General features: G+C 38.1%; 1 protein-coding gene across 1 annotated transcript in view; it reads left to right on the top strand.

Annotated features, from left to right (window-relative positions):
• Window positions 1-18,087, top strand: part of FANCM (FA complementation group M) — an 81,532-nt gene that overhangs the window by 32,805 nt on the left and 30,640 nt on the right. Inside the window, exons 7-13 of the mRNA XM_068947650.1 lie at window positions 359-487; window positions 1,037-1,138; window positions 6,093-6,286; window positions 6,934-7,140; window positions 9,917-10,151; window positions 16,630-16,787; window positions 17,448-17,600. Coding sequence (XP_068803751.1) covers window positions 359-487; window positions 1,037-1,138; window positions 6,093-6,286; window positions 6,934-7,140; window positions 9,917-10,151; window positions 16,630-16,787; window positions 17,448-17,600 — 1,178 coding nt within the window. The remainder of the gene's footprint in view (window positions 1-358; window positions 488-1,036; window positions 1,139-6,092; window positions 6,287-6,933; window positions 7,141-9,916; window positions 10,152-16,629; window positions 16,788-17,447; window positions 17,601-18,087) is intronic.

Genomic DNA, 18,087 nt, shown 5'->3' with positions numbered 1-18,087 from the left:
TAAAATTATTCAAGAAACATTTTTAGCAGTGGGCTCCCTTTTATTTGGGTACTTTGAAGCATTTCTGGTAGTTGTAGAGTTTTTCTAGTGTAAAGCAACTGACATAAAACTTCTCAGTTTCTCCATAGGGCCAAGGCTTCTTTTTCATCCATATAATTTCTTTTTTAAATTTGATAATGGCATCTTCCCTGAAAAAAAATACCTGCTCCACACAACGTTTTTTATGTTTTCTAAAGCTAACATGTAACTTTGAGCTCTGGGAAGGAGCTTGGTACTTCCGAGAAGTGTGTTTTTTGGAGAGCGAAAATTAGATAGACTCTGGAGATTGAATACTAAGATATTTCAACTTTTTACAAAGGATTAACTCGTACAAGAAATGAACTTGGTCGTAACGAGGACTTCATGAAGCTGTATCAGCAGCTTAGAGACATGTTTGCAGACACAGCTCTGACTTCAGCAAATGGAAGTCTTTACGCGGATAGAACAGGTCAGTATTTCCCTTTTAAAGACAGAATATTTACTTTCCACGTCTCCTTCTTCCCTAATTCAAATTTTAATAGAGCAGAGCCAATGTTAAATGAAACAAGAAATACTTCTACATGGTTTTTGGATGCAGGAAGACCTTTGTTCTGATATTTGGTTAATATTCTATATTCAAGATTAAGTTTTCACCAGACCGCTTTTTGTATTCATCTTCTCTTAGTCGTTCTAGCTACCTTCAAATGAGCTTTGTATGTTTGAAGCTTTTAATTTGAATTAAAATGGAAGGATAAAATACTATTATTTAAGTAAGCTGATTGTACGTGTATACAAGGAGAACATAACAAAAGTAATAGTACATTTTCAAGAACTGGGTTTAACAAACATGCTTTGGTAAGTAGTTCACTGAGGAGGTTTTTGTTTGACTGTCAATCGAACTAGCGTGGAGAATTTGTATGTCTGACTCAGAGTTAGGATGCAAGAAAATGAAGTTCACTGACCCTTTATACTTACTGTAGGTGCACTTATATCTTTAATTGCTTTTTGTCCTTTCCAGTGTCTGAAAATAAAAAAGAATTTGTTTACAGTCATCCAAAATTAAGGAAATTGGAAGAAATTGTAGTAAAACACTTTGAATCCTGGGAAGAAGGATGTTCTGGTAAGTACTAAAAACTCACAGTATCTGAAAAGTTGAACTTGTGGATGAAAATGAGTACGATCCTACTGATTTATTACCTAATTTATGCAAGTGTTTCTTTATTGTCTTGCATGTGCGTGTCTCCCCCATGTGAAAAACTCCTCCTTAGAAAAACTATACCATTTTTTTTTAAGAAAAAACTTCTCTGTAAGTTATCACCATTAATTTGATATAAACTGTTTTAACCACTTAGTGGAGCAGTGATAGCCAACTTTTACTACTTTACAATGTCTCATGTTTTTCATAGCCACAGAATTTGTTCCAGAAGCCAGCTCTCAAAGCAGTGATATCGTAAACTGTGCTCTCCTTAAGTCACACTTGCAAATAGTGTCACAAACAGTGCGTTAATATGTGAGTTAGCGCTGTTCCCTGCAGCCGTCAAAGATAAATTGTTGGTTATGCAAAACCCAAATGTCTAGAAAATTACTGAATGTTTGATTTTGTCAGTGTGTGTTTGTGTGTGTGTATATATAGCTGCATTAGTTTTTGTAGTTCACTTAAGTGGATTACAGGGCTTGTTTATTTCTTTTTTTAAAAAGCATTTTTGAAGAATTCTTCTCTTGATAACTTGCTTGGGAAGAGAAAAAAGTTGCGACAATTATGGAGTTTAAGGATAAAATGCTTGGGATTCTGTGAAAGGGCATAAGTCAGCATAGGTGTTTGATTACTTAAAGGACAAATACAAAATATTTGTTAAAGAAAAGTATATTTCTGATTAATTTAAATGATTAAACTATATTAAGTGAATTAAGTTCCAAAATGATTGTACTTGAAAGATTTTCTTCCTTAATTTAAAAAAATACTCTTGAATATTTTTTGTAGACCAATTATTCTTACAGTGCTGAGAAATTATAACAGCAAAATAGTCTCTCTTCTATTCCAGTCCTGTCATGTAGTTTTGAAAGAAAGAATGAATTGAATATTTGGGGGGAAAAAAATCCCTCAGTTCTTAATGTTGGAGCGTCTCTTACGCCTTTTCCTTGGAGAAGGCTTGAAATCAACATCTGTAAGATAAATTTGAGACAAATGAGTGTATAGCTACTATTAGCAGGGAGTGTTTTAGTCTGCCCAGTCTATTGACTCTATGTCTGTGCAATTGCTGCTGTCTTCATATTGTACATGAGTATGAGGACAGAGCCAATAATCCAGTAACTAAGCTTAAGGTAAAATTTTTACTCAAAGCAGAAACTTTCTGAGTCTTACAGTTTCTTGGAAGATGGTGTAGCTAATTATGTAACATTGAGTGGGTAATAAGTATGGTTGCTGCAGATACGGTGCATAGGTCCAGATGAACGTTGCACCTAAGCAAATGGATTTACTGCTATGTAACAGGCTGGATAGAGTTTCAGTGTGAGTTACCTGGTCTGCTCGTGGATATTCATAAGGAATTTGAAATGCTGTGCAATACGGTATTGAAACACCATTTATGCATACTTGAAGGAGGCAGCTTCTACTATGGCACACTAGGACAGGCATTATTTTTGTTTTGCGTTTTTTCTCTTGAAACATCCAATAGTGACTTGGACTGCTATATGAAATATTTCTTACTGCTGGTACTGCATGTATATTTGTGCTTATCTGAAATGAGAATAAATTATTTTTATGCAAAGAGGCCTTAAAAAGAAGTTTGAGTGTTTCATTTTTACCTTAATATGCTTTCATTGTTTTATACATCTTGATCATTACAGCTGTTACTTCATGCCATTTTTGGTCATCAAAGCATCAATTTTCCTTTTTTATATAAAAATATATAGTTCGTCTAGTGTTTTGTTTAATATGCTATTAAAATAACTGAGTGAAGATGTGTAGAATTAAGCTGGCAGGTTTTGGGAGAATGTTTGTAAGTTCTTTACTCCTGGTATCTTTTTGTTCCATATGATTTTTGTAGTTTCTGTATGCATATATAGGAATGGAAAACATAATTAACATTTCCTGTGAAGCTAGAAGTTATTTCCGCCCCTCTCCACACATACAAATATAGAATTACTTTTTAATAACGCTAGCAAACATGTACGTTTTGCCACCACTACCTGCGTTCCACCTCTATGATGGGTGATTTTAATGCTAAATTCGCTTCCATCTCTTTTAAAATGAATGGAAAATATATAGACGAGTTCCTGATATGCAGCTGGTCACTAAGGTTGATAACCTCTTGGGCCTCAATTTGAAATTCAAAGCCTTCTTTTCTGAAAGCAGTCTTCTTTCTCTCCTCCTTTTTTGTCTGGGCTAAAAGGGAGAACGACCATAGGGAACACACAGCAGTGTCCCGAAACCAGTTCTCTAGATACATGTAGTTAAATATGAAACAAGGACAAACAGCTGATCCTGAAGTCTGTGTTTATAATGCAAGGTCAGAAAGCACTTGAAAATTCAGCCTTATCACAGAGTTGGAGGCATCCTAATTGCTCAGGAAATGTAGTAAGCTCCAGCTTGTGTGTCCTAAATTTATGCGTCTCCGAACCCAATGTATTGGGCAATTGACAGAAATACTGTGATACACTATGATTTTATTTATTTGGCTTGTTATTCATTGTGTCATAGCATCTTCGATAATATCTTTGCACAATAGCCCAAAACCTGTACTTCCACCCTGACTTCCAGGTTCTTGCAAGTCATCTCCAAAGTCACGTGTGCAAAAGTAGCTACACCCTAAATTGTGTTCCTGCACTCTGGCTGAACAGTGAACACACCCGTGTCCTGATTTCTCCCTCCTCCAGACAAGGTCCCTAGTTAAAAATCTTGAGTCGTACTCACTGTTTGATTTCTCGGCCTTCCTTTGGACTTACTTCTGTACTTGATAGATGACCTTCAGTGTCACCTGCAATTTCCTGAAACAGTGTAATTAGAATCCTAGAATAATTTGTAATACTTGGAAGGGACCTTTGAGATCATCTCATCTAACCTCCTGGTTTTCAGCCTCAAGAGTGAAATTTGTTTTGACCAGAGGCAGCAGTTCTCATAATCGACCTGTGACTTCAAGGCTTATCTTAGAAATGGGGAAAATGATTAGCTTCAGCTGGTCCATTTATGGCAGTAAAGGCTCCTTTGACTTAAGCTGCTCAAAGCATGTCTCTGCATCTGTATGCAAAATCAAAAATGAAACTGGAATTTGGCTAGTTGGTCAGAGATGTGTATATTTTTCAACCGTACTTAGGCGTTAACTTCAGGAAACAACTTGATACCACAATTGCAGGCATAGCATGTGACTGTTCTTCATATGTTCAGGAAAATATCTTTTTATAAAGTCAGTCTTGAGAATTTTTATTCTTTGTATAACTTTCCTATTACTTTTGATGAGGTAAAGTTCTTTTGTGGAGAACTGTGTAATAAAGGAGCTCTTCATCTCCTGAAATCTGTTTGATTTTTAACTGGGGACTGTGTGTAGGTAACGCGTGCAGGCTGTACTGGTTTCGTTAATTCATGATATCCTACTGGAGATTCTCCTTTTAAGATACGAGGCTTTGACACCCCAGCATGCAGCAACGGGCATGTTGTTTTAGTGTGTGGAAGGACAGACAGAGCTGACCGTTCAGAGGACGTGCACGTTGCTCCCGTAGCTTCTGCCTGTGCTCTGGAGGGCCGGTAGCCTTACGTGGAAAAAGAGAGAAGTTCAGTGTCCGGAAGTCAGAATCTGAACTGTGGCAATGTAACGTAAGAAACGTGTTTCTGGTCCGGGGCACGTTGCTAAGAAAGCCTGTCTAGTAGTCGATATTCGTTTGTCAGCTCTTTCTCTGCTTATTACTGCTACGAGGATATTGTGATGGGAAGGGAGCACGTGTGGTTTAACTGGAGGCTAAACGTGGTCGTTCTGCAAGGAATGCTTCAGCGTGTGCTCGGGAAATGGGAAGGGGTTTTTTTTAGGAATTGGTAATTAGCTTGTTAAAATCTTTTTAAATTAATACCCTGGGTTTCTGTGAAATTATATTTCCCTTGTGGTGTGTTGGCTATTGGAAATAGATTTTGTTGTTTGAAGAGATTTTAATGAAATAGCTTCATTTTTGATTAATTGCAACATGTGGGTGTGACTGTAATGCTATTGTCAAAATAAAACATCTGCAGAGCAAAAAGGCTTTTTCAGCTGATTTAAATCAGAGTAAACTTCAGAATGAATTAATCAAACCAGTTATTTTTCCCTTTTCTTTGAGGCAATAGTTTTCTTTTTTTGCCATTAAAATGAGTAATATGAAGAATGGTGATGACCGATTGTTCAGATGCAACAGATCTCGGTAGATGAGGCAGATTTGCGGACGTTTCTTTTTCTGCTCTCATGAGGATCCGAAGTTGTAGATCTAGAGATGACTCTAGTAAATCATAAAATGCTGATATACAGCTCTAGTACTCCGTCACGCTCTATGCTAGACTAACAGTGTTTTTTATTGCCATACATTGATAAACTTATCTGCCTCTGGGCACTTAAGTGACAAATTTGAAAATCACATTGTAGTCTCTTTGGAAGGAAGCATTTTAAACTTTATTTCAAGACACTTAGTAGCAAACTAGAGCTTTTCAAAGCAACATTAATAATGGTACCTCAGGGATAAGAAATTCTCAGCACAGTTGGTGCAAGTTCTGCGAAATCGGAGCACCACTTTGATTCCAGGGAGGAATCGCTTGGCAGGTATATCTCAGAGCATTTTCTGAGAATGAAGAGGTTTCTCTAAACAGACTTTGAAGTTCCTAATTGTCACTTTTCCCTATTGATATTTTGAATTGACCTACTTAAATTATTTTTTGATTTTTTTGTATAAATGAGAAATGAAAATACACTATGTGTGGACAAAATCTTCTAACCCTTGAGTCAGATGAGAGCTGTGAATTTGTAACTTGTGGGATGACCTGTCGTCACCTTATTATTGTTCCTGTTATTTTAAAATTATGTACAAAAATGCTTTTATGGCTTTTTTAAATTAAACAGATCAAAACATGACTGAAAACAAATCGGTGGATACTGTGGATACCAGAGTAATGATCTTCTCATCGTTTCGAGATAGCGTGCAAGAAATTGCAGAAATGCTTTCCCGGCTCAATCCGATTGTCAGAGTAATGACCTTTGTCGGCCACTCCACAGGAAAGAGCACGAAAGGCTTCACACAAAAGGAACAACTTGAGGTAAAGAGAAGATGACGCTTGTTATAGAAGATGATGTTACAAAGAATATTAATTGTGTAACTAATTGTATGAATAATTAATATAGATTGTATAGCAGTAACTGAACCTTACAGTGTAAGTAGTGAACTCCTGTGTAATGCAATTGCTTCTAGGGTATCTGAGATGATACCCACTGAGCAGAATGCATAAATAGAAATATTTTATACGTTTACATTTGTATAATATGAAATGCTAAGTTTTACATATTTGAAAATGTGGAAACATTTAAATAGTTATTTGTTTGCTTAGCGGATTTTTTTCTTATAAATAGAGAAGAGATATCCTTAAATTTTGATTTAATAAAATTAAAAAAAAAAAGTACTTCATTGTAGAGTTGGGAACATAACATTTAAAATTAGAATAATGGTGTTCTTTTTCTCCTTTATTTAAGAAAAGAAGAATCAGATGTTGATAACATTAGTGTGTTGTATTTTGATCACCAGTCCTGAAAGACATAGTTGACAAAGTTGGAAAGGGTGATCGAGCATTTGTAACCTTAAAATGTAATTCAGTTTTTCAACTTCTGGATGAAGCTAATAAACAATGCTGCATGTGTATAAGGAGCCCTGCAGGTAGCCTGTTAAAACTGCTTTTAATCCATTATTTAGGTGGTAAAACGCTTTCGGGAAGGTGGGTATAACACTCTGGTGTCGACCTGTGTTGGGGAAGAAGGCTTGGACATTGGAGAAGTCGATCTCATCATCTGCTTTGATGCTCAGAAAAGTCCGATTCGCCTTGTGCAGAGAATGGGCCGAACTGGACGCAAACGGCGAGGCAGAATTGTGGTTATCCTTGCGGAAGGGCGGGAAGAGCGGGTGAGCATGTCGCTTCCTCCTGCTACGGAGCATTCAGATCTGGGGAAAACCAAATGACTTGTTCAGTCTGTTTCAGAACACTTAAAATCATGGCAATCCTGACCTCTTTTAGCAGCATTTTAACTCTCCATGCAGGGAAATTTGGCCTGTAATATTCTAAAAGTCCGTGTGCTTTCTCAGCGTTAAGGCCTTTGAGCCTTTGTTCTTAATAACTGTTATTTTTTAAATGATAAACTGAAACACAGAAAATATTTTAGGGGGTTGTTTGTTTGTTTGTTTGTTTTTTTGCCAAGGCTACAGAATAATCTGCGGAGAAGATGGAAATGAAGCCCTGAGAGTAGAGGGCTGAGAGTGCCTCGGGCTGATTTGCTGACGACACTGTGCTTTCAGACAAGTACTTAGTCGTAGCAGCCAGGCGTGTGAGGTCTGAAGAGATCAGCTTAAGTGGAAATCTCCTTTTGCTAAATTCCTGAACCTCAGCACTCAACTCAGGGTAGAATTAATCTTCTCTGACTGCAGGCTGCCCCTTGGGAAGCTAGCGTACCAGTAGAAGACTAAGCTGTGAGGTGGGGGGACTGATCTCCCGCTGTATCGGCACACTGACCTCCTCCGTCCTGCGGTCCCTCCACTGCTCGGTCTGATCCAAGGGAGGTGGCAAGGGTTATGTTTGAGTAGGAGGAGGCAAGGCAATCCCTTTGGATGTTGACATCCGTCTTTGGTTAGAGTGGTTGCAGTGAAATATGAAACTGCAGCTTTACAGTTTTACCATGCAACCCCGTTTTGAATGCAAGGCACCTCGCTGTTCTGGCTGAAAACTGATTTTGTTCTGTGTTGGTTTTGGTTTTATTTTACTTGCGAGGTGAGTTCTCAGTTGGATACTGTTTCATGAAGTGAAATCTGGGATCTGTGTATGCTAAACGTAAACTCAAAATTTGTCTTGTTATTATTTCATTTATTCCAGTTGATCTTGAGTCTCTCTGATTTGAGTTTGTGGATAGCAGAGATTTAATTCTAAGTGAGGGATCGGAAGACTCCTACCTGGGGAATAAAAAGCTTCTTTGAAGGATCTACTGAGTTAAAAATGATAAACGTGAATAGTATCTATAAGTAGGCATTTTCACATGCTAGTTATGAAGATTGATAACTATTGGAAGCTTCACTCTGTAATAGGGTATTAATATGGTCCCTTAAAATTCCTTAAAGTTTCTCTTTAAGCAGTTGCGTTACTGTTCTTCAGATTTGCTCAGAAATCTTGGAAGCAGAACGTTGCTGCGGGTCGAATAGTCGCTTTATTCATTTTGAGATAATCAAAGCAACTTTTACTGCTGAAGAATAACAGCTCTCCTGCTAACGTGGAGATTCTCCTGCATCACGAAAGTTGTAGCTAAGTAATTGATGGTGTCTTATTAACTCCTGAGAATTTGTTTAAATACAAACAACCAAAAAAACACCTCTAAAGCCAATCATAAAGCTTTTGAAGAAGTTGTATTGGAAAAAAATGAGAAAATGCAGGTCTGGAAATTTCTAATTTGATGAGAATTTTTGTTACAGAAGTCTTTTATTCCTTTGTTCTCCTCCTTGCCTCCCCACCCTAACAAACAGTAAAACCCCCACTTTTTCCCCCCTTTGAAGTTAGTTGCCCCAAATGCGAATATACTCGTTCTGCCGTTAGCCTTCTTCACTCGCCTTCGGAGAGAGCCTTTTCTGTGCGTCTCCCGGAGCCCGCTGTCAGAGGCCATCTGCCATGGGAGCGCCGCTGCCGGACCCGGCACGCGCAGGGCGGCGAGTCCGCCCCGGCCAGCCGGCCGGCCGGCCGCCCTCTCCGGCCGTGACCTTGTAGCAGAGGCTCGGAGGAGAGCACTAGGAGAAACGTGAAAAGTGCAGGCTCATTTCTCTCCTTCCTTTCTCCATCAATGACTTTGTTTCTGTTTCACAATGAAAGCGGAGCGGAGCTGAAAGGTCTTGCAGTATCTATGGCAAATACAAATAACCCTCTGCCTGATTTTGCATGACCCCCTGTCTTTGTTCCTGTTCTCGTCTAATCTGCAGCATCCCTACGTCTACGGCAGGCTGTGAATTCCTCCAGGCAAGGGCTGCGTGTTTCTTTCTTCTCCAGCGCTGTGCCCGCTTTTGAGCTATTTACAGACTAAATAGCTGTATATCAAGGACAGACTAAATAGCTGTATATCAAGGTTTATGTTTTGGTTGGTGTATTTTAAGGATTTCATGTTCTAAGGCGCACTTGCAATTTAAAGAACAATCGTTCTTTGTTTCTTTTTCGTTTTTTGCCACCATTGCTTTGAATGTTTTACCTAAACACAAAAAGATGATCTTTCAAATTTAATTGGACTTAGATATTTTAGAATATCTATGAAACTTCCCTTCAAAAAAAAGAACTTAGTAACTATTTTTTAAAGTAAACATTATGATATTTTCCATGCAGTCTTATTACTTTATTGTTTTCTTATACATCCTTCTACTCCTTTCCTCTCTCTGCTTTCGTTACCATAATGGGGAGTCATACTGCAAGTCTGACACTTGAACAAGTGGTTATGTTGACCTAACTGACCGTATTCATGGAAGAGGGAATCTGGTTAGCTCTCTGGGCTCTATATCATGTTTTGTTTTAGTTGTGTTTGTAAAAGATTTTGCAGCTTTGTAATGGAACGTGGTGAAATTATGAGAAACCTCATAGATACTCAGGTGTTCTTTTGCTTTTGATAAAGTTAGGTCAATAAACTGTCCAACAGCAAATGATTTATGCTATCTTTTACAGACTTACAATCAAAGCCAGTCTAACAAGAGGAGCATTCACAAAGCTATTGCAGAAAACAAAATGCTTCATTTTTACCAACATAGCCCACGTATGATTCCAGAAGGCATAAATCCAAAGTTGCATAAAATGTTCATCACTGCAGAAGAATATGAACCAAGCAATTCAAGAGTGCTTTCCAAAGAGAGAAGATCTAGTTCTCTCCAGCATAAATCTGCTCTCTTTTCCTGTGTCACTGGTAAGAGGATTATGGTGTTTCTGTAAGCACTGTGTAAGCTGCTATCTCACGTTGTTATATTGCAGCGTATCAAAACTGTGCACTCACGAGTTTTGAGTCTGTAGTGCAAGTGTCACTTCTATCAGCTGTAACCCTTAAATTGTGATATTGTGCTGACGGCAACTTTGATTCCACATTCGGTTCCTCAACTTACAGTTCTGTCCTTAAATGTCTGTACTTCAAATCAGATGTTTTTTTTGTCTGTCTCCGTAGAGCTTCCCCTGGAGTCAATGAGCCTCCAGCCGTTGCTACAATCAGAAGAGGCAAATGTTAATGATGCCTGTGGAGCCTTCTGATAGGCCTATGTCAGATGACATAATCATCACTAAATGTTTAGTGATAATTCTGTACTAAATCTGTTTTTTAGCTATAATGCTTGGGCTTAATGATTTTATTAATACAAGGAACAGCTCCTTTCTGCCTTTGCAAATGACAGTAATACAGAAGTGCATTAAAACTAAAGGATTTTGGGGGGGAAGAAAGGGAGGAAGCGAGGGTAGTTTATTTATGAACTGCACACTGCTGGAGAAAAGTGAATCTAAAAAGAGAAATTGTTCCTCAGCTGATTGCCTTTTATGATAGGAGGAAAAAGCTAATGTTCTGTAAATACTTGAAATTTTCATGCTAGATTTAGACTAGCATTAAAGACCAATAGGAGCTATTTTGAAGGAAGAAATTCCTGAAAGACTTCAGTAGCTTTGTATTGCAGTATCTGTGTAGTTGGACCCATCAGGGTTAAGGTTTTTAAATGCTTCTGAACTTAAATTTCTTATTATCAGAATATACATCTGATATCTTTCTGAACATCATCCAGCAGAAGCAAACGGCTGAACACAGAAAGGGGAAGCAAGCTATGAAATCGTGCAGGAAAAAAGGCAGTTTACCCTTTGGCTTGCTCATATTATCTCCCATTTTGCAGGGTAGAAATGTACAGGAGAGGGATTAGTACTGGTTGTAAGTCCATCCATGACATCTCCAGCCCCAACACTTTGTAAGTATGCCTGTGCTGCAGACACAACTGTGGCACACTTGGGATGATGCTCCTGATGGTAATGTTTTCCCATTCTGCCACTGGAGCTCTCTATAAAGCTTGCTCGTCTGGATTTTGCACACAGCGCAGACGGCAGCTGGTAAGGAAAACCGGAGGTGGTACAGACAGACATACAAGGTGCAAGAAAATCAGCAGAGCAAAACATGGAATTAAAAACATCATTTCAGAGTGTTTATAAAAGTCTGTCCTAGGAAATAGAAATCAGAGGCAGTAAGCATATAAAGAAGATAATATGCTGAACATATTTCCTGCTGAGGGAATAGCACTTGAAAGGCAGTAATTACCAGGTTCCTTTTGTGTGAAATAGGTTAGCAGCAGCCACAATTGGAGTACAGAGCGTATGTGGGGATCTTTCAGTTGCTGAAGATGAACATGATTGACTTCTGTCTTGCAAGTGTTACATTGAGTGCAAATTCTTGAAACTTTTTTTCATCTGGAACACCAACTTTATATGGATTTATCAAAGTCCTCTTCATTACTGTACGAAGCAAGTGGCGGTCTGCTTCTGATGTGGGTCACATTCAAGATAAATTTTGAAAAGAAAAGTCTTTGTTTTTTTGTTTCTCTTGTTCTTATTTTAGTGCTTCCTGTCACATGGGAAAAATGAAAAAGCCAGCAGTAATGAATAAGTTGTAGATATTCTTTGTCTTTCTCTCTCTGGTTTGCTAAAGCTGAGGAGCGTGTTAGGAAGTGTAGTAAACCAAGCATAGAAGAAAGAGAATGATTTTGCATTTAAAGTACATTGCTAAGACATATTGGAGGAAAAAATCTCTGAACAGAAGTCTTTGGAGAAAGCTCATGATTTTTGGTCTTTTTTAATTTATAAAATGAGAATAACTATTTATCCCAAAAGGGAATTGAAAAGGTGAAAATGCTGAAAGATCTGGATAATTGTCTCCAAGGTTATAATCTTTCCAAGTTCTCTGCAAATCTCCCTGTTCTGTGAGAGATGTGAAGCCCCAGTGGGCACGGCACATAATAGCTAATGTCCGTTACAACATGCTTACCTCATGCTCTGTTGTTACTGGGATCTAAGTGTCATTTTAAGCTATCAATAGTTTGTTTTGTTTTTCTTTTTGCGTTGCAGTTGTACAGGTGGAATCTCGTTTTGTGAGTTCTCTTCCTCCTGGTTCTTCACAAGCACTCTTCTCCCCGCTTTTAAGAGTTTCGTATTATTTCCTTAATTGCAGTTTTTACCCTAACTACACAATCTTCTTTTTTTACTGTCTTTTTCTAAAATATACCAATGCCTTCTGCAGTCCTCTGTGGTGTTTTGATGTCGTTTCAGGTTGCTTTTCAATATAGTTGTGGCAAGGCCTCTGTATAAATTTTCAGCATTCATCTCCTTTCCAAATTAAATGTGCACAGTAATTCACGTTGCCTTCTCAAGTGGCTGTTAGCAAACTCTGTGGGAATACTGCAGAAGTCTGTTGTTTGGAATGTTTATTTTCTTTAAGAAAAGCAGAGAATCAAGAACTTGTTGTTCTAGACATGTGCTTCAGTTGCTGAGGTTCAGATTTCTTGTGCTGATAGTACCGGTTTAGTAGAAAGGCGCACTGCTTTGTATGCGGTGCTAAGAATGTAGCCCTTGGTGCGTGCCTCACATCAGCTTTGTTTTGTTCTGGTTTTCCTCAAGAATGAACTTTCTTCATCTTTAAGATTAAGATAACACTCGGCCTTTGGCTTTTAAAAACTCAATCATCTGCTTCTTTGTATATATTAATTGAAAAAGAGAGTTTCTCCTTTGCCTCCTTTGGGTTGCTCCTTCTCATTGTTTTCAGGATGATAGCTGCATAAAACTTTATCCTAATGATTTTTCTTTGATTTGTGTGAGTTTTGTTTTACTTAAACTCATTTCAGCTGCACCTATTTTGAATTAATGTTTTTGGCCAGTGATATGGCTTCTACAAAATGCCAACTGCATCCTTCTTGTGTAGTCAAGCCTGCCACAAGCAAGCTGCTTGGGCTACTCATGGGAGCGCGAGCATCAATTTTAATCTGATCAAAAGCAACCCCAGCAGCAGTCTGGTACTTGTTGCTTTCCCTGTCGTTCTCCCACGCCCCCCTTCCTTCTCACAGATTCCCACGCTTTGAGTAAAGGAAGTATTCTTACTCTCTTTCGTCCGTTCATAATTTCTTGGGGAAGCCGGCAGAGCCTTGCACCAGTTGAATGGCGATGGATTTATGTATCATGGCTGGCTCTACTACTCTTAAAGATAATTATCCCTTAAAGTGAGTATGTGGTCCTTCATATGAAGGGGAGATGCTGTTGCCAGCTTCTAAACAGACAATGATCGTTCTCAACTATATTTCCAAACAGCCTAATAACTCCACATTTGGATGGGAAATTTTTTTCTGAGAGAACTAAATAAGAATTTCTGGTTCTTTGCAATTGCTCATTAGCATACAGCTAATAATACAAAACATACTGTAAAAAGCTTTAGCTTTATGATATTAATGCAATATCCATGTTTCACAGTAATCTACATTCCCCATGCAAATCTGATCACCAGAATGGAAACTTCCTGCCTTTGCTCCAGGACTGGTTACAGTAAGCTAACCTGTAAACTGATCTATGCCAGTATATATGTTATTTGTTACTGATTTCTGATAACTCAGTCAATGTATTTTTGAAATGTCTTGGCATCTTTGGCTTAACTTTTGCTTTTAGTTTTGAGAGCTCTTTGTCATCCACACAGTGAGTTTTAGTAATCTCTGAATTGTGGCTTTGTGTAAAAATGAAGCACTTCATAATCTGCAGATTTTATAATATTCTCTTTGGATGTTAGGATCTCTGACTGGATGTTAGGCTCTCTGACTTAGTGCAAATACGTGCCTGTTTCAACGGACAACACGTTGCCTAGATTGTTATCAAACTATTATTTCAGAGAGCTCTATGACAGAGAAGTCTCCTGGTGACATATCTTTTCCCTTCTGTTAAGAAGGAATTCTTCAATTTACAGTTTTTGAACATGGAAAATGTAAGGGTTTTTTTGGTTTTGCCAGCCTTTAAATCTGAAATTGTATTTTACATATATGGTGATAGCAGTTAGGTTAGTCTCGGTCCCTGACTGTCTCTGTTCACTCGGTGTGGAATTGCAGTCCTGTCACAGTACGTGACGTTTACTCATCTAAGGTGACTGGAATGACAATGGGGATGGGTTAAATGTTAAAAAGTAGAAGTGATAACTTGCACAATAATTTGCTTTAAGATGATTTTCTTCAGTATGGTATCTGCTTCAGTTTCCCTGTCTTTATAATAGTGAGTAGGCTTAGTGGCTGAAAAGGGCTTGCAAGCAGACTTCACCTCATGCTTTTCTTCCTTAGCCCGAGATAGCCAAGTATTTGGGTCAGATGGTGAGGCCTTTCCTCACATTGCGTGAAATTTTTGTTTCTGATTAAGGGAGTAGTTGTGCAACCTGTAATTTGGGCATTAACCTAGTGCCTACTGGCTCCTGCGGTTCTGCTTTACCTGACAAGGGGATTCCTTCCCCTTGCCTTGTCAGGTGCGGGTTTCATTGTCTTGACAGCCCACAGTATTTGTTCTGCCCAGGGACAGAAACTGAATACCTCTGTTATTGAGCCCAGAGCTTTGAGGAGTATCTGTTACTAAGTTTTGCCAGCCTTTGGAGGCCTTCATGCTTACATAGTGTTGGACAGTACGAACACCGTGTATTGCTGAAGCACATGGTCTCACAGGTTCCTCTTGTCTTTGTGCAAATTGTAGCACAGAGAACCGAAGGCAGCTGCCGTTCGCGCTGTCTCCCTGGCCGTGTTGTTTGGATGGCACGCTTGTCACCTGAACTGTTAGGGGGAGTTCTGGTGCGTTGTCTTGACAACCATCTTCAAGAATGGGAGATGAAATTTTTTGCTTGTGTTGTCTTTTCCCTCTTCAGCAACTTGCTGTTTGAAAATGCCTTCTGGGTTCCTTGCCATGCCATCGTTCTTGGGTCTTCTTTCTGATGGTGTCTTAAATAAGGCAGTAGAAATTTTTAGTTATCCTAATCACTTTGGACCGGCCTGGTTTTTGACTACAGCTGAGCACTCTTTCTTGCCCTTTCTCCCTTGTCCAGGTAGCCCTCGGTCCGGAACTCCATGGAAATTCAACGCTGCAATGTTCTGTCTGGGAGTATGGATGCTGGGTAGAGCGCGCCTGCTCCCTTCCTATTCTCATAAACAAAAGGAAAGACCATGAGATATGCTTTTCTGATAAATGTTCCTAGTTTTCTGGTCCGTCAGCTCTCTCTTTTTTTCTTCCTCTGCTACATCCCTGAACTATGTGTTAGTTATGAAGAGTGCAACATCTCCTAGACTTATGTCAAAAATATTGTAGTAGCAATATTGATTGATCTCTCTCTCTCACTCTCTCAACAGGACTTGAACCTAGTTCTCAAGATTTTTGGAGATTTGTTTTTGAGTCCCTAATAAACATTGTCACACCATACTGTACAGGCATAGTCTCTAGCAATTATAATTGGAGAGGTTTGAGAAATACAGGCTGATTCCTCTTAAGCAGCATTAATTTAGAATAGGGTGTTGGCTACGGATTCATCCCAGATTCTTTCTGCAGTGATTGCCAAATTAACTTAATTATTTTTCTCTAAGCTTCATATATCCAGGCTCTCAAAGCAGTCATGTTCTAACTGCTCTTTAACGCAGATGCTTTGGGTATTCCTTGCTTTTTGTATTGACGACTATTTTGAAGGATCTATCATTTTTCTTATGTGGACCTGTTAAAGGGGATAGCGGTTGTATTGGGCCTTGCTGTCAGACTGCCAAAATGGCTCCATTTCCTCTTTGTCCTCGGAGCTTACTGTCTTGGAGCCAAGCAGCAGCAGGGCTTTATCTTCAGTAAGCTGCCGTCTGAGCGCTTATTTTGTGCTCACAGAAAATTCATTTTTAAAACTGAGAAGAGATTGGCTGAGGGAATGACTAAGAAAATATTTTTGGCATTGCAAATTAATTACACTTTTCTGTATTTAAAGAGTTACTTTTCTTAGAAAAATCACTTTTTTTTTATTTGCAGTGTTTCCCCAAGGCCTTTGAGAAGCACATTTACTTAAGCCATATGTTTTCCTTGTGTAGATTGCTGTACTGTTCACAGGGTGTATTAGTGTTTGACACATACGTATATATCTATGTATATGTTTGTTTATATGAGATCTTCCACCAAAATATTGGTTTAATGGGTAGATTTGCCCATAATGATAATACTTAGAACTGTATTTTGGTATTTTGTTTCTAACAGCAAATTGTCTATATCTGGTTTTGGCTGTGGCAGAGAAGTATGTTTTCTTTTGACTGGTATCATACAAAGTTCTTATTGTTTGTTCTTTTTCTTAAAATAGATCTTATTTTCCCCAAATGTTTTCTTTTTTCCCCCACTAGGCACAAAGGAGATACGGTGTCATGAGAATTGGTCTCTGTCATCTGAGGAATTTGAAATATGGGACAGACTTTACAGGCTTAAAGAAAGTGATGGAGTAAAGGAACTGATGTTGCCTCAAATTCAGTTTGAAACTTTAGAAAACCTTGAAGAAATATCAGTGAGTTTAATCTAAATGTAATGTTACCTTTGACAGGAGACCTAGAGGAAACACTAGGTAACAACGTTAGCTATGAATATGAAGGATATTTATGTTAAAAATGCAATTTTGAGAATTATGTATTGGTTTTTGAGGTTAAAATTTAGGAATTAGATATCTGAAACGCATCCCTGACATTAGTTCTGTAAATTAGAAATGGAAAAACAAAATATTACATCTTTTTTTTTTTTTCCCCTTTTGAAAAGAGTAATCTCCCTCATTCAGTAAGGTCTGTTTCTGCTCCTAACAAGTTCATACAGCATGCTGTGTATTTATGATGATATTTTTATCCATAGTTTTTCATTCCCTCGTTTATGTAACTATAATAGTGTTACTAAAAGAAAAACTCAAGTTGTGCAAGCTCTATCCTGATCCAGAGAAAAAAGTGGAGTTTATATGTGTCATTTCACCATTTAAAACAACATATCTTTGTCTGATGACAAACTGTGATTGCACAGAACATGTAAATGTTTTCAGTTTAAACCAGACTTAAACCCTTGCGATGTTTAGAAACTTTCCTTCATTCAGAGTATTTATTGTTCCTGATAAAGAAGTAAGGACTGGTTTTGCTAAACAATTTCTTGATTAAAACCTCCTTGCTAATTTTAATTTAAGCTACAGAAGCCTAAAGAGGAGGGAACTCATGAACTTTCCTTGTCTGAATGGAGAATTTGGCAGAACCGTCCTTTTCCTACCTCTATGGTTGACCACTCAGATCGTTGTTTCCATTTTATTAGTGTGATGGAAATGATAGAGCTGATGAGACATGAAAAGGTAAGGTGCTTAAGTCTGACCGGCTGTAAGCCTGCTTATGTATTTAATGCACACTTAGAATATTAAAAAAATAATGAGTGCTCTACTTCTGTCTGATGAGCTGAAACAAAAGGTGGGGAAATGTTTTCATGGGGCTAAACCAAGCCTTATGAAAGGGACAATGTGCATTTAATTTTGTTTACAAATTGTCTCCCATTTGTATTCTGTAATTATAAATCTTTCCTACAGAAATTGTTTACAAACAGTGTTTTCCTAAAAAGGAAGAAACCACACATGAATCATTCTTGTGTTAATGGGTCCAAGTATCATTTTTTTACAAAAAGATGTAAGAACTAGACACATCGTGGAGTAAAGTTACTAAAAGTGATAATAGCATTATTCCAGAGTATAATAGCAATAACAAGAAATTTTGTATCATGTATATGCATTAAATGCATCCCATAAAAATGATTAATATGTATTGCATATTTAATGTGCTTGTGTTTTG

This window comes from Struthio camelus, chromosome 5, assembly GCF_040807025.1.
Source record: "Struthio camelus isolate bStrCam1 chromosome 5, bStrCam1.hap1, whole genome shotgun sequence".
NCBI classification, from domain to species: domain Eukaryota; kingdom Metazoa; phylum Chordata; class Aves; order Struthioniformes; family Struthionidae; genus Struthio; species Struthio camelus.
The sequence above is the reverse complement of the archived record's forward strand: the minus strand, read 5'-3'. Positions and strand labels throughout refer to the sequence as shown.